The 17,409-nt window shown below is 44.3% G+C and overlaps 1 protein-coding gene across 1 annotated transcript; it reads left to right on the top strand.

Moving 5' to 3' along the window:
• The first annotated feature begins 7,950 nt into the window (after positions 1-7,950).
• Positions 7,951-11,646, top strand: LOC108621465 (uncharacterized). Its single transcript, XM_089476510.1, has 3 exons — positions 7,951-8,067; positions 9,684-9,889; positions 9,948-11,646. Exons 2-3 carry the CDS (start codon positions 9,770-9,772, stop codon positions 11,547-11,549), a joined length of 1,722 nt encoding a protein of 573 aa, XP_089332636.1. The 5' UTR covers positions 7,951-8,067; positions 9,684-9,769; the 3' UTR covers positions 11,550-11,646.
• The last annotated feature ends 5,763 nt before the right edge of the window (positions 11,647-17,409 follow it).

Raw genomic sequence — 17,409 nt, 5'->3', positions numbered from 1 at the left:
GCACGCATCAAACTTAATTTGCTGGAAAATTTTAGCAATTAAACAAACGTTTGCCAGCGACTCCATGGCACACTCGGACCTCAGCACATATGGACATGGGCATGGAAATTAATTTCGACAAGTTATGGAAGGGGCTGGGGGCGACAGGGCGGGTCGATATGAACTTTGACACCTCATGCAACAATTTTGTGGTTGACAATGAGCCCAAAAAAGAACAAAAAAAAAAAAAGAGCAGGCATAACCCAGCTCAGCTGGCTTACACACGTTTACACCTCTCCAGGGATGGGCGGTTCTCTGTCATCTGCTGCTTCCTCTATTTTTTCGTTCCTTCACATTTAATGAGCCCAGACCGATGTCGGCATCAACATTATTATTTCAAATAAAAGCGCATTATGCCGGGATTATCAACTGGACTTTGGCCAAAGCACACACACACACACACACACACACAAAATGGAAAAAAGGTGGAAAATGCGAAAACTTAATTTTCAACTGGTATGCCATGTATGCCGCATGCCGCAGTTCGGCAGGGCCAGGGGTGGGAGAGACACGACACGGGACACTTGACCAGCTCAGTCAGAGCTCCATCCCAATCCCGGTCAGGCTCAAGGGTTGCTTAATGAATGCGGCGTCCTGGGCGAGCTGAAACCCTTATGGGGACATGTCCGACGACCGCCTTGCAATTAAATGTGAAATGTTGAAAATAATTTGCATTACGTATGCGCCCCGTCTAACGGCTTATCTCATGCAATTAAGGTAGTTGCCAAAAGTTGACGCTTTATTTGCCGGCATTTGCATACAGTTTTTGGGAAATTTAATTAGTGCATGGATTTAATTATGTCATCCCAGCGGCGAGCAGAGTTCACTCACTAGCAGGAGGCCTGCCCACCTACCACCCTCCCGCCCTCTCTCGGCCACCCTCGTCGTCCATCCGAATGTGTTCGATAAGTCGTGCATTTTCATTTGCATTTCGCTGCCAATTTGTTGCCGTTGGAACTTTATTACGCATTCGCACTGCTGCCGCAAAGGACAAAGGACTCAAACGCCATCTGCACTCAATTTACCTGCATTGTTCGCGCAGCCAATATTTTTTTTACATACATATATATATTTTTACACTTGAGATTTTTGGGTTTTTGTGTTATTTTAAATGCAAAAGCGTCGCTGACAATAAGCGGAAATGAATTATGTTTGAGTGGGCTGGAGGGGAGACTCCACTGATGCTGCTGCTGCTGCTGGTGGTGTTGGTGCTGCTGCTAATGGAGGCAGCACTCTGTACCCACCGCTGAGGTGGTGCAACTGTGGTGCCTGTGACGTTGCCGTTGCCGGTGCCGGTGCCCACTTTGTGCATTGTGCGAGTGCATTTCGCGTTCAGTTTATTGTGTGTTGGCCACGCAGCAGACAAATAAATCAATGACAGCCCGACTTTATTGTTTTGGTCACAAAAATATTGCCTTTATATTATTAAATAGCGCTTCTTCGCCTGCGCACGGCCTATGTCGTCCCGTCGATCGTGCCGCCCTGATATGTAATAAAAACAAATACCTATAGGGACGGCCAGGGACCTGGAGCTGCAGCGAGTGCCACATCCTGTGGCTTATACCTACACACATATATACATACACAAATATATAAATATATATATTCATATATATTCATATATTAAATGTGCTGCGGTCTCTATTGACAAATTTTTGAATGATGCATTGCTCGTTGCGGTGGAAGTGCAATAAAAACGCGTTAATTGTTGTTGCTGCTGTTGGCCAGAACTGAGATTGCAGCGAGGTGGGAGAGAGAGAAAGAGAGAGTGAGAGTCTGTATAGGCCATAAATATTTTGGATTAGCTTACATCTACACATGCATAGATGCATATACATATATAGTATAATGTAGAGAGGTTTTCGTATTTGGCCAATTGGCTGATTGACTAACTCTATAAATTAGATTGATTGATTGATTGACCTTAGAACTGTCTCTTAGATTGAGTGACTTATGATCGGTTCAACTAAATGGCAATGATTGACTGATTGATTGACTGACATGCAGACGGGTTGACAAACCACTTGACTTACATTGTCTGACTCGTTGATTGACTGACTGAAGAAAAATGTACCATATTTAACTGATAACCCTAATAATAATAATAAATAATTGGCTGATTGATAAATAGATTGATTGACGGATGGATAGACTGACAATCAGGCTAATCAATTGATTAGCTCATTGAAGATAGATTGATCGCCAAATGGATGGATTGATTCTGACTGATTCACTATGAATTAATATTGAATGACTGATTAATACCTTTAATGAAAAGCTAATATCTTAATTAATTAGCTGAGCTGTTGAGCAATTAAGTAATTATATATTAAATTTCCTGCTCTGATTTGTTGATGGAGCCCAAATATCATTCGAATCGAACAGCTAATCAGAGTAATTCATTAGCCAATAAAAAAGTAAGTTAAGTCATAGACAGAGCTTTAATTTGCTAGATTTATATCTAGTTTAAATTCAATACAAGCAACTTAAAGTTTCATCTTAAAGACACCTTCACTGGCTGAGCTGCGGAAATGGCAACATCTCGGCATAAGCTGGGACCCAAACTCATATCGGTGTGGGAGATGCACACGAAGCCCTGAAACTAGTTGGCACAAGTTTATGGCTAAACAAATTCGAGAGCTCGAGAGAGAAGTGAAACTCAATTTTTGCACAACAATGCGTCCATAATTACTGTGGATAGTCAACAGGCAAACGAAATCGAATCAAATCAGAAACTTTAAATCTTGGGGGCTAAGTCGGACAGCAGCTGCAGCTAAACAGTGTCCCTTGGCCGCCCCCTGCCCCTTCCCATCCCCCCCTTAATCGTCTCGTTGGCGGACACGGGCTCATTCAATCGTCAGTTCCAGCAATTACACGCATTTTGCGCAATTTAAACCAAATGCTAACGACAGCTAACAACCAGCCGGCAACCGACAACCGACAACCGACAACCAACAAGCAACAGCCAACAACCTTTGCGCTGCACCTTCGACCAGCTGAAGCAAACAGGCGGGCAGGAGTTGGGTCAGCAGCAGCCGTAGCAGCCGTAGCAGCAGGCAGGACCAGCCAGGCGTTTGATGAACAAAAAGTAGCATACTGTAAATCAAAAAGTAACTTGCCGTACGGATGTCATTCGTTGCAGATCGTTCGAGCGCAAAATTTAACAATGACACAAACACAAACTTTGGCCCAGCACCAGTAACAAAAGCAACAGCAACAGCAACAACAACAATGGGCTGCGTAGAACATCATGATGACACACGCACACACACAAGAGATAATACCTTATAGCACACACCTACAACATGCGCAGAGTTGGGCATTGACTTTGGCTCTTGGCATAGGGGCAAAAGTTGCTCATGCAGAAGCTGTCATGTCCAGCACTCAAATTTCTAATGCTGGCCCAAAGGGCTGTGCGGGCGGCTGTTGGCATGTATGTGTGTGTGTGTGTATGTGTGTGTGGTGCGTGTGTGTGTGTGTGGTGCGTGTGTTCAGGCAACACTTAAAAGTCACACGGGCGTGGCAAGTTAAATGAAATGCACATTGATGTGGCATTTGTGTATCGTTTCAGCAGCCGCTGCAAGTGACAGAGTCAAGGGGCAGCGCAGGAGGCGAAAGTAGCCATGTGGCAGACAGGTAGATCACTGCCACTGACGCCAAGTGAGATAAATGCAAGCTAAATCAACAAGGAACAAGCTGGAATAGAGCAATCGGGTATATTGGATTGCCCAATTATATAGAGAGGCTATATATAGAGAGGCTTTTCCGAGCATAATAATCACAAATTTATATCAAAAGCTCTCTACTTTGCACTTGTGCAACAAGCAACTAATATACCCTATATTCCCTGGTGCAGGAGAGTAAACGGGACGCAACCTGTGGCAGCACACGACAGCTGCAGCTGGTGCCTGGTCTCTGCCTGGCAAGCAACGACACTGCCACAGGCAACTTCGGCCAAAAAAAAAGTTCAATCAATAACCGTAACGTTAACATTGTCAGCACAAGCATACAATAAACTAGAAGCGAAGGGACTTCATGTCAAGCCGAACTCTGAATGCGCTAACTCACTCTTTGCTACCTCAAATAAAATAAATAGAATCGGGGAAACTAATGAGAAATTCTGTAAAATTGTATAATATTTTAATATTTATTTTAATTTACTCATAATATTTAATAATATTTGACAATGCATTATAAACGTAACAATTTTATTAAATACATCATATGCAGCGGAAATCTTCAGAGTATATTTTCAACTAAAATTTTATAAAAAAGTGAATTTTTTTTTAAATAATTTATGTATTATTAGGTTTTGTGTTCATCAATTGTGTCTTTGAAATACAAAAGATTACTAATATATTTAATTGATTATAAAATAATTAAAATAATAAAAAAAAATTACATATAAATATATTACAATATAAATATTTCATTGTTATAATTACTAATTTATTTATTTATTTTTTTTATAAATGATAAATAGCATAAAATACTTAACATTTAAATTATATACATATATAAATTATACAAATAATACACTTGTATTATTTCAAAAATTATTTTTATTTATATATTTATTATATTATATATAATATTATATTACATAGCTATTATATTAAATATTATACTATAAATAAATTTGTAATATATGAATCTGGTATTTATTAAATGAAATATTTTCCAGTATCTTTGACTATGAATAATTGAGAGCATTATAAATCAAAAGAGAACAACTTGACTATTATCCCACATATCATCTCTAAAAAGATAATTCGTAATATCTTATTCATTCATGCATATAGAAAGAACCACAAAGCTGCAGCACCCAATGAGAAAGTGTGCGACAAAATGTTGCAACTCTTTGCCGCGCAATTTCAATAAATTGTGCTGCCTGTTGACAAGCCGCAAAGTATGCTTTAAAAATGGCTTAGCTACCGACTGGTGTGTGTGTGTGTGTGTGGCAGACGAGGACAGAGCAAGGCAAGGCAAGGCAAACGCGATTTTTATCGCAATTCAATAGAGTTTCCGTAACATTAGGCCACGGGCTTTGTCTTGGTGCGGAACTAACAGCGCCATATTTGTATCCGTTCGACGTGTCAACGTGTATTGCTTCCGTTTGTTGTTTGTTATTGGTTTCGCCTGTGCAGCAGCAGCAGCAGCCGGTGCACCTTGCCAAGGATGCCAGACAAACACTCACACTCACACACACGCGCACACGTATAGAGATTGGTGACAAGCATTTGGGTTAAGGGCGTTATTGAAATTTTATGTTGTCTGCGATTTGCGTGAAGTGGATTTGCGTATTTGCTGCTGATTTATGGCCTGTCGTTTGTAGCGAGAGCTCACTTTAAGCAGCGCTTTAAAGCATTCGCAGCTAATTACGCACCACAAATAATATTTTCGTTATTCTGCCAACCCCTCGGTGGCTGAGCACTGGGGCGCCGTCAAAGGGTTGGTTTATCTTTGGTCTGGCATTAAAAACTTTTCGCTGGTTTTATTTTTCTTTGAGCTCAGAAATTGAATTAACGGGCGCGTCCTGCTGAGATGTCAATTTGGCTGACAGTGGCTGATAGGTAACGGAATCTGGCATTCACCTTGAGACAGCTCATTAGAATTCCGTTTTGACTTGCAAGTTGTTTGTCGTTTGTTTACCTTGAAATTACGAATGCAAAAAATAAACCCAGCAGCTGGAAGAGGACGTACTACAGATGCTACTCCTGCCACTGCTGCTACTATTTGGGGGCAGCTCTCGAAGATGCAACGTTAAGTGTCTGTCAGGCAGCTGAATTATTTATGGCACTTACCGCAGCGCAACGGCAACGGCAACAGCAACAGCAACAGCAACGGCAACGGCGGCAACAGATTACAAGATTAAATTATTGTAACAAGCGCATTACGTAACTGCTTTGCATAATTTACCGCCACGAAAGGCCACAGCTCTACTCCGAATGAGAGAAAAGAAAAACAACATTCATCTTGAGCTTAAACAGCACTGGGAGCGTGCAAAAGTCGCCAGCCAAAACACACAGGCGATAGGTAAGGCGACGTAGGTGACACCGATAGAGTCGCGGGGTCGTCCCACCGGGCGAATGCGCAACATTTTTGCTTGCCACAATTTGTCACTGCGCCTCTGCATCGGCGTCTTGGCTGTCTGTCCCTCACCGCTGTCTAATTTGCATTTTAATTTAATTTTTTCCATACCGCAAAATGTCAACAAAACACCGCAGACGCTCGCCGAGTCAGTTGCAGACGTTGCCAACTTCTTGCAGCCAGGTCCCCCTCCAAAAAAAAGTGGGGCTGCTGAGGCTAGGTCTTCTGTTTGTTTGTCTACAGCTTTTCTGAGCGCACTTTTAATTGAGTCTTGCATATGCATGAGCAGCAGCAGCAGCAGCAACAACTCAATTAAAGCGATTGCCGCGCCTGAACATCAACTTCAACTTCCACCTTAACCTCGACATTCGTCTTTGACGGCCTGAGCCTTGAGCTGCTGACAAAATCAATGCGAACGCGACATTGAGCTGAATGCCCGAATCGTAAAACTTTCATCGATTGCTCGGATATAAAACGACGATATTGTCTGCAGCATAAAATTATGACAGCCAGCCGCAGCTAAAAGTGGCACACGCGACTAGCGAATCCTCTGTAAATAGCTGTGAAAGCCTAAAAAGTACTTTTGAAATATAACAATCCTATATGGATGAAGAAATCGAGAGGATAACACATAAGATGATATTTTTTGTGAACAATTCGTGAGAGAAAACAAGTGTGCATTAAGAGGAAAGTCTATGGACTGCAAGGCTATAGATCTAAAATCCATATATGGAAAGTCTACAGATGTCTGAATCTATAGATGAAACGTCAATAGATATCAGAAATCTATAGATGGAAAATCTATAAATGGGCAGTCAATATATTGAAAATCAATATGTTTTTAGATAAGAATTTTGGAAATCTAGATGGAAATCTAAAGAAAGAACAAGAAGACATCTTAACGGAAGAAAAGTGCGCAAATGATAAATCAATAGTTCCATCTATTCTATAAGTTGTTCTATAGATGCAAAGTCTATACATATACTCTATAAATGAAAACTCTGTAGATAGAAAGCATATAGATGGGAAGTCTGTACGTGGGAAGTCCTTAGATTGTATAGGTTAGATGGAAGATATCTCTATAGATATAATTCCTGTAAATGGGAAGTCTGTAAAGTATTAAATGGAATATATATACATAGATAGAATATCTTTAAAGAGTCAATCTTCAAAATAAGTTGAGGATTTAAGTACTTCATCCAGTATACCCGCTTTTCGACCTCTTACAGGGCAGAGGCACTTTGAATTGCCATAAAATGCCGTGCGGTAGACAAAAGAAATGCGGCGACCTTTGAGTAAACACAAAACCCAAATTTATGACGGCAACTTGTTGTGGCTAGCCGCACCACCGCGCGCCACCACAACTGGGCGATACATATTGCATAATTTTATAATGCTGTATAAGCTGGGCAACATGAGAGTGCTCTGCAAGACTTATAGCTGCCAGCTTCCATTCTTCAGCTTTGCTGTTATAAATTGTAAAAAAAAAAAGAAGCAAAAAATAACTGTCAGGCTAACCAATCGTGCAACCGTTATTACCTGTTGGCTGCGCCTTCTGGCCACGACCACTGCAATGGTCGCGCTTCCGCCCAGGAGTGGAAACGTTACGGCTCATAATTCGCTGAATTTATGAACTGTAACCGAGCGTCTAGTCCTGACAAAGAGCAGCGAGCAGACAGCGAATGGGTATTACCATACCAGAGAGACAGAGAGAGAGTGAGAGGTTAAGTGTGGTTATCAAATGCAACTGAATACATTGATGCGATTACAGATTGAGCAGACGTATGAAACTTATCGATAGAGCTGGCTAGTGGCCGCTGTCAGTTATTTGCCGATATATATCACACGCACGTGAGAGCCTAGATAATTAGATTTCATATAAACGAAGTTTCATCTGTCAAGCAAAGCCAGACACCAGACGACTCAATTCGAATCCAGGTAAGCAGAGCTCTCTCATCTCCCAGATTTGCTGACTCGATTGTTATGTTAATTTCTTTCACTTGGAAAGTAACAAAGCGCCCTTTAAATACACCTCAATGCGGCTGGGCACGTACCTTGTTTGAGTTCACGTCGCTCAGTCGGCGCATGCCTAATTTGAGGACGAGAACAAGTTAATCTGCTCAATGAGATAAATACCTTTTGTGGCCGCCCCACCTGCCGCCCTCCCGCACGGCGGATAGCTGTTAACTGTTATCGAGGCACTTGGCACGCTCCCGAATTGCCACTTCAAGCAAATTGCCCAGACGAGGCGCAAGCCTTGGCAACTTTGGCACGCAATGTCAAAGTGAGTTAACGACAATGAGCTTTATTACCTGACAGGCGCCCACCCACACTCCCCCTCTCTCTCTCACAGTTGGCCCCTCGCAGTTAATGTATTAATTTGAATTATTTTTCATTCCGCCTGCCTGCTGGCTGCAAATATGTTTGACATGCCAAATTTAGTGGAAAATTGTCGCATGTCATTGGGCAAATATGCAAGTGAAATTGTACGTGACTCCATTGCCAAAATACAAATAGAAAATTCGGCAGGTCCTGCCAGTTGCCAGTTGCCAGATGCCAGATGCCAGGAGAGGGTGGACAATGCGACAAATTGGCCAGCAGCAGTGCCCCCATCACTCGATCTGCCCTTCCGCCATTCGCCATTCGCCATTCCCCATTCCCCATCTGACCCCTGCTGCAGACACCGTTGCGTTTTTCATTTTTCTTTCAAGGCTGCAGAAATTTAAAAAACAAATCACACACCTACAAGCAAGCACTCCAGCCCGCAAGACAAATTTCCGACATATACTACGTTTTGGGTCGGAAGTGCACAAAACGTTGACGGCGTCTCAAAGGACAACACACAGAAATATATATATATATATAACGAGAGAGAGAGGGCGAGTATGAGTGTGTGTGTGTGTGGGTGAATGCCCGCCGGTAATGGAGTGGACTTTATTTGTGTGTTGTTGCTGCTGCTGCTGCTGCAACGCATCAGTGGACCGCTGCTGCCGGCTGGCACCTTGTGCTGGCACGCTCCAGCAGCGCCGACGACCGTCACATTTGTCAGCCTGTACAGTGCGTCCTGCCATGTGCAGTGCATACCAATGCGCTAACAATGGAATGTTCGCATACCCTGTAAGCATGTCAAATGCGATCAAGGAGTATATTAAAGGCGAATAGCTGATGGGATGGACGAATATGCATTGAGGTAGTCTGAGCAGTAAATTAATGGAAATAAATAATAATAAATTAATAATAAATTAATGGAATTATTTAGTCAGCAATGCTTGAAACTACCCTCTTGCATATTTAGAAACCGTTATAAGTATAATCAAATTTTTATATGCGATATCTGTATTCATTATATAAGAGATAGCTAGCCAGCTGAAGAGACCAGTTCACAGAGCTGAATTCTCATATTAGCCCTAGTTAATAATAATATTCAATAATTAATTAAGATAGTTTTCCAAGAACCGCAAATTAAGGGGTATCTAGAGAAGAGGCCTACTCATATTCATTTAATTTTTTCTGTAATCAAAGTCACTTTTTCAGTTGTCAAATTTTGTTTTCAGCTTACGTTCAGTTATTCGTTGGGCAAATTCACAAAAGTCAAGCAAACATATTCTGGCTAGGTAATTGGCAATCGAACTGACCTGCAATGGATTACATCATGGAAATGGCCGAGGCGGTTGCTCAGCAATCGAAGCAGGAGGAGGAAGAAGGCAGTCGCTTCAAGTCCGTCTTCACCATCAACGGCAAGTCCATTCTGCCGCCCCTGGTAAGTGCTGAAGACAGCTGTGCAGCCCTGTAGACGATTCTCTACTTTCCACTCGCAGATGACGCCTGAGCGTCGCCTGGAGATGCAGCAGCTGCGTCGGGCTGCCATGGCCATAGAGGAGCGCGGAAGAGCCGGACGCCAGACGGCAATGTCGCCCAGTGGAGCCACGGGGCAGGTGCAGCAGCCCAGGCGCGCAGCAGTCGCGGATGCCGGCACCAACACCGAGTCGGAATCGGAGCTGGTGCCGCAGCCGCTGACTGTCGTCGGCCGCATCAAGCAGCAGCTGCAGCAGTCGGAGACGCTGATCTACGACAACAAATGCAATGCCATCATCAAGTTCGTCAAGTCCAGCAAAATGCCGGCCAGGCAGCATATTGTGCGCGAGGAGTACTTGGAGATCCGGGCACAGCAGGCAGTGCTCAGAGAGCCGGACTTAGTCTGCGGCGTCGTGTTGAGCTCCACACTGGAAGCGGCTGAGCCCATGCCCAGCCAGCCAGTGCCAAGCCTTACAGGCAGCCCTCCGCAACAGCAGGAGCTGGCAGCGAGCGGCTCGAGTCCCAGCCCAGTGCAGATGAGTCCCAAAGGCAGCCCGCCACATAAAATTCAGACCATGCGGCAGCTGCTGGGCATCGCGCAGAGGCTGAACTTGTCGATTAACAAGCGGGAACGGGACTTGCTGCAGCGCGCCATCACGAGTCCTGCGCTGCGCTCGCGAGCTGAGACTGCGACGTCCGGTCGCGGCAGCAGCACGGCTCGAGGTGAGCGACTGCATCCGCAGCTGTGGAAACGATGTCACTCCTCTGCGCTTGGCCAGGAATACGAAGCGCAGCAGAGGAAGGCTGCGTCGGCGGCGGCGGCGGCGACGGCGACGGCGACGGCGACGGCGACGGCGACTGCGACTGCAGTGGCGTCGGAGGAGGCGTCAGCGGTGGAGCTGACCAGTTCAGCGACCGATTGTGCGACAGCATCGCCGAATGTGAGCGTGTCGAGTGTTGCCCTATCGCCCAGAAAGATACAGGTGAAGCAGCAGCACTCGACACCGGAGCAGCGGAACAGCAAGGCCAGCAAGTCCGCGCTGCCCAAGCGGACGAACAGCAGCAAGCGGACGCCGCGCGGCCGCAGCACTGTGAGCTACGCGGCGCACGCCTCCTCGCACGCCAATGCCGTGCAGCGGGGCGGCAGCGACAGCAGCACGCGGATCAGCAGCACGCAACGTCGGCTCAGCTACGATCCGCGTGCCACGCTCAAGCGAGCCGCCCCGCGGAAGGTCGAGTCGAGCAGCAGCTGCGGCACGCTGCCCACGTCCAAGACGTCGCCGTCGAGCAGCAGCAGCGTCAGTCAGGCGCGGGCAGCGCCCAGTGCCGAGTGCAGCACATCGGAGCTGATCAGGCGCAGGCTGCTGGACGAGATGGAGCAGCAGCAGCGGCAGCGCTTCCAACAGTTGGTCTCGCAGCAGGCCGAGGAGCAGCAGCGTCTGCAGGCCGAGTTCCAGGTGCAGCAGCAGCAGCTGATGGACCAGATGATCTGTGACATGAGCACGCTCACCTACGACAAGGACGGGCAGTCCGACCAGGCCAACTCGGAGTCCAGTTCGATCAGCTCCCTGCCGCAGAGTCGCCTCGATCTCGAGCTAGACGAAGCAGACTCGGCCGACGTCTAGCACCACCAGCACCGCTCGCACCACCAGCACCACTTTTGTATCAAATCCATTAATAAATAATAAAAATCCACATTCGCTTGGGCAACGTAGCCGCTAATTCACACATCATAAATGCGATTAATCGCAAATGCTGCCGGCAACGAATGCCAAATTTAGCCACCAACAGCAGCAGCAGGAATCGGAGTAGGGGCGGGAGTAGGGGCAGCATCACCGCCTTGGCGCACCGTCTCTAATTATGCTCGGCGTCTGACGTCTGCCGGCATGCCACACAAGTCGCCAGCACGCAGAGGACGGAGCTGCCTTCACTTGCCCGCCTGCTTCACCTGCGTTGGCAACTCACGTTGATGTCTCTATACGCCGCGGCACCGGCCATGGGAGCACTTGCTCGCCCATAACTCGGCGTGTTATTAAGTGTAAGAAATTAAAATTTCATAAATTGTTACGCTTTATTTAGAGCTCCAGTCTCACTCTCTCTCTCTCTCTGTCTCTCTCACACTCTTAATTGCCCGCCCCGCTCAACTGACGGATGCAGTGCATCGCCGTAGACGCAGCCGTAGCGTGATTTGCGTATTTCGGAAACTTGCAATATTTGGTTTAAAGTGAACGTGGACATAATTAAAAGCACTTAAGTTGGCTTTCGCTTTCACTTCTTGATGCTGGTGGTGCTAGTGGTGCTGGGCTGGTGGCTCTATTGGAGCACCGCCAATTTGGCAGATGCACTGACGATTGCCTCGGCCATTTGACTGCCTGAAAGTTGCGTGCGGTCTGATCGAGATCGAGCCAATTGGAGTGCAGAGTATGAAACGCTTGAAATACTCAAAATGCTTAAATCAACAGGGCAATGAGCGTGGCAATAGAAGTGGTTTGCATATGCCTGGGAGTCATTAATCTAATCCGTTACTTGATTGTAGATAAAAGATAATCGTAAAGGCGATTATCTTTTATTTAGTAGGAGATCCTCATATACATATGTATATCATATACTATGGAACCAATAAATGGATTTATAATGTCTTAAAGACAATTGAATTGTATTTAGTAAGAGATTTAATAATATATATTAAATAGTTTGATTTGATTGTATAAAGTCTACAAGGCCATTTTAAAGGCAGTCAATCGTCTTCAATGACATTTCTATACAACAAATTAGAGAAAAGTGTTGGAAAAGCTTTAAAACAGTTTGAAGAGGCAGTAATTGTTAAAGAAGAGAAAGGAAACTTTGAAGAAAATGGAAAATGGTTGAAGAATTGGGCGTGCGTTGTCTGGTTAATGCTAATAAACAGTGCTAAAAATTATTTAGTGTGCTATAATGAAACCAAATGAAAATCAATTTAGAAAAATGTTAAATAGTATTAACAAGGTCACTGACCCCTCAAGACTCTAAAGGTCACTGACCGCTCAAGATCACCGACCCCTCAAAGTTACTGACCAATCAAGGTCACTGACCCCTCAATGGCAATAGCAGGCGCCTAAAATTCCAGCTTAAATTCTTGCTCTGTAGGTGATTAAATAATAAGAAATTGATAAACATATATATTTTATTTATGGAAAATATTTTCATGAAATTGAGTTGAAAATTGAGTCTAAAAAAATGCCATTCAAAACTATTTAAAACTATTGAAATATTTATTACACTAGTGTAAGACTATTTAGGCGCTAAAATTGAGATAACATTGAACAAATGTTATCGCTTCTATTCGCATGGAAGTACTCATAATGTAATTTCGACTAACGCCTCACCTCAGTCAAAAAATTTCTATGCACAAACTAATGAAGTTCCAAATAGTTTTGCCTAATCTCGTGTTTTTTCACTTGGCTAATCACAGAAAAGTTCGGAAGAGCAAAAGAGCAATAATTGTGAGGCGAAAATTCAGTGAAAATAATTTCGCGCTTCGTCTGCGAGTTTATTAAATGAACGAGAAGTGCACAAGTAACTGGCATTAGGATTTCATGACTAAAATAAACATAATCAAAGTAATAACTGAGCATTCCAACAGCCCCACCGACCCCGAACCCGAACCCGAGCCGGGCACATGTGAAATTAATCTTGTTTATGCTGCCAGGAGATGGCTCCAAGGACTCGTGTCGAAACTTGGCGCCCAACCCAGCGCCTGCTGCGAAAGTTTCGCTCGACAAAGTTATTTGAGTAAAAATAAATAAAATCGAATGAGTTCACATTGGGCATGGGTATTGATATAGCTAGGTATACAAACTACATAAACAGATACATATATAGATGTATATTTGTGTGTGGATATACAGTTAGTTTTGATAATTTAATGCGTGTGCCTTGAGCTGTGCATGTGAACATTTAATTGAAATATTTTCAGGCATTTCAATAAAAAAGAACGCGAGAAACTGCTTTGCATGCAAATGTACAGACAGCGAGAGTGTATGTGTGTGTGTGAAAGTATCTCTCTGTGTGTGCGTGTGTGTGTGTGCTGTAGGTGTTCAATAGACAAGGCGCAACCCTTGTTGGCTTATCCTGCTGAGCAGCAGAGGCAGCGCCGTCGCCGTCGCCGTCGCCGTCGCCGTCGCCGTTGCCGTTGCCGTCATCACATAATTTGCTTATTTTGCAACATAAGTGAAAAGTTCTGTCAACAAAATCAAAATCACGAAAAATTTGTTTGCCATTTAAATTCGATTTTGATCCTATTTATCCTGTAAATTGCAGCAATTGAAAGGATTTGCTGTGAGACGGCGAATCGACGACGTCGATAGCTGCCACGGCCAAATCTCCCGTTTGCACTTCAGCATACTTTTTTTGAGGGGGGCAGAGCTCCGCAAGTGTTTGATTTTCAAATTACCTTTTATTGGTATTGCGTGCATGTGTGTGAAAGGGGCGTATATGCTTGCGAGGGGGGCGTAACGTATGACGTGTGCCGCTGTGACGGTGTGTAAACAGCTCTAACGGTATTAGCGTGCACAGCATATTATTCAAGACGGGATATGGATATGGCCGCAGCTTTAAACAAAGCACTGACCCCGCTGAGCCAGCCAGAGGATATTGAAATTCAATAGCTGCAAAAAAAGACGGAGACGGAGAAAGAGAAAGAGAAAGAACAAGAGCAGAACAAGAACAAGAACAAGAGCAAAAACAAAGCAAACGGAAATCACTTCATAGACGTCGTAGACAAAGTAGCAAAAGTAGCAAAAGGAAACATGAAATGGAAATTGGCGACTGCGACAAATGGAAATCCCCAAGTGCGGGTCAAAGAAAATAAAACTTTATGCAAATGCGCCACTTTGGCCGTAAAATGAAATAGTCCCTGGCCAAATTATACCTGATGCCTGATGAGCTGACTTGCAATTGCCGTGAATTGAAACAAAAGGGACATCACCCACCCGTCCCGCCACCCACCGTCCACCCCTCGCGCTGCCCATGAACTTTTGTTTCAACTGCGGCTGTGCGGGGCTTTGGGAACCAGCGCAGGTGACTTTAAGCTGCAAACTTTTGCATTTTACCTACTTTCCACACATTTACATGGTGCGCCCAGCCCAGCCTGGACACACGGCGTCACATTCCGCCACGGAAGTTGTTACGAACACGTTTTGTCGCTGCGGATATGTTCCCTCTACATTTTTCTCCTCTTTTTTATACCCTGAACCCATTGAAAATGGGAAATCAGGGTATAATGGTTTTGTGAAAAGTATGTAACAGGCAGAAGGAATCATCGCAGACCCCATAAAGTATATATATTCTTGATCAGGACGACGAGCTGAGTCGATATAGCCCTGTCCGTCTGTCCGTCCGTCCGTCCGTCCGTCCGTCCGTCCGTATGAGCAAAAGGATCTCAGAAGATATAAGAGCTAGAGAGCTGAAATTTGGCAAGCATACTCGTGTATACCATAGGCAGTACAAGTTTGCTTTATTTTTTCGATAACTCATCCGATAACTTTTTTATCGAGAATAATCGAAAAATCGACAATGTTTTTTCAGCTTATTTTGAACACTTTTAGACCTGGAGACTTCAAATTTGCGTTGTATATAAAGTTAATGGATACAAAGATTTTGTAATTTACAGATTTTGGATACCACGCCCCCTTCGCCCCCAATTTGTAAAAAACGCATTTCAAGTACTAGAGACTTGTGCTTTGAAATGTACACACATTTAAGCCATATGATTACGCTCTAAAAGTTTCATTAAGATCGTATGTCTACAAAAGAAATTATTCAACAAATAAATTCTCGTTATATTGCCCACACTGCAGTGCAGCCCAAGCGCAGCCGCTGCTAGCTGCGCAGTTTGCAAAGCGCGTGCTTATACGTGCATGTGTATGTATGTGTGCATAAAAGAAGTCCAGAATGATTAGAATATCAGTTTGGAGGGTTCAGGGTATCTCCTAGTCGAGCAGTCTCGACTGGAGCCTTCTTACTTGTTTTCATTTTTGCCTGGGCCACGGCTCTCATTATGATTGTTATTAAAGCGAGCCGTGGGGAGAGTGCATGTTGAGCACTCTAACACAATGTGCTACACTTGGCAAGTGAAGTCGGGTTGATATCGACTATTAGCTATGATATAGCTAATATGCTATAATCTATACTATGCATATACTCTATAGTGTATGTACATAAACTTGCAGATAAATGTAATTTAAATAAATAAAACAGTTTCGATTTATCAAATAATAAAATACCTTTCATTTTAAAAATATTATATATTATATATTTTATACACATTACAATAACATTTGATATTTAAAATATATAATATTAATAAAACATATATTATATATTTTCTACATCATATTCACACTCCTTTGATAGAGTATTCCATGTTCGACTTGCGCTCGTATTTAATTATTATTATTTTAGCTGTAGTTGCGCTCGTTTCGTCGCTCATTTTTGACCGGAAACGGAAGCCTGTTATTAATTTGCATGTCCGGCGGCGACAGCGCCGGCCACTAGGGCGACCATTGGGCAGTTCCACCTAAGCAGGTGGTTGCTCACATTCCCTTTCCCTTTGGCAAAGCGGCACACGCGGCTCTCTCTCTCTCTCTCTCTCTCTCTCTCTCTATCTTTCTCTTCCTTTCTGTGTGTGGAATGTAGCTAATTAAATTTCGCATGCCCTTGCCGGAGCAGCTACTCTGCTATGCTCTTTCTTGACGTCCTCGCTGTCTTAATTGTGTTTGTGCTGCTCTATTTCAGCAAAGCGCACTCAAAGACAGCTTCCCATTTTTTGTTTTCTCTGTTTTGCTCCACTGCCACGCCCACCAAGAGACCAAAGCATTTATGTCTTTGCCCGAGTTTCGCTCTGGCCCAGCCCAGCCCGGCCTGGTCTGGTCTGGTTTGGTCTGGTCTTGGGCGCAGCGTCTTAGGTGCTGTTTGCGCTAAAATAATTGAATTAATAATTGCTGCGTGTGGTTTTCATGCTTTTCCAGCTAAGAAAAGCGTACCCCATAAGCCTGAGCCCCGGCCGCAGTCTGAGTAAGTCGTGTGAAACTTTTATCTCTGCCAGCAGCAGCAGCCACCGCTAACCCAACCGGCTGCCTGGCTGGCAGCAGAGCTCCCCCCTGCTGCATGCCTTTACTTACACACTGATTTAATAAATTAACGTTAATTAGCTGTTGTGGTCGACGAAAGGGGGAGCGGGGAAGGGGATGCCGCTGCTGCCACTGCTGCTGCTGCTGCTGCTGATACTCATGCTGTCTTAGCTTAAAGGACAATAATGCTAAAATCCAACACGCAACGTGGCAACTTTTCCGTTAGTACGTGATTTCCGGCGTTCGTTCAAGATTTGCCCGTTCGATATATGAATTATGAGCTGGTGAAGGCAGCTGGGAAAACAACCGGAGCGGAGCGGAGCGGCATCACAGCACGGCAGTATCTCATTCTCCGCCGATAATTCACTAATTGACT

The sequence above is a fragment of the Drosophila arizonae genome, chromosome 2 (assembly GCF_054131065.1).
Source record: "Drosophila arizonae isolate 15081-1271.41 chromosome 2, UAZ_ARI_1.0, whole genome shotgun sequence".
Lineage (NCBI taxonomy): Eukaryota > Metazoa > Arthropoda > Insecta > Diptera > Drosophilidae > Drosophila > Drosophila arizonae.
The sequence above is the reverse complement of the archived record's forward strand: the minus strand, read 5'-3'. Positions and strand labels throughout refer to the sequence as shown.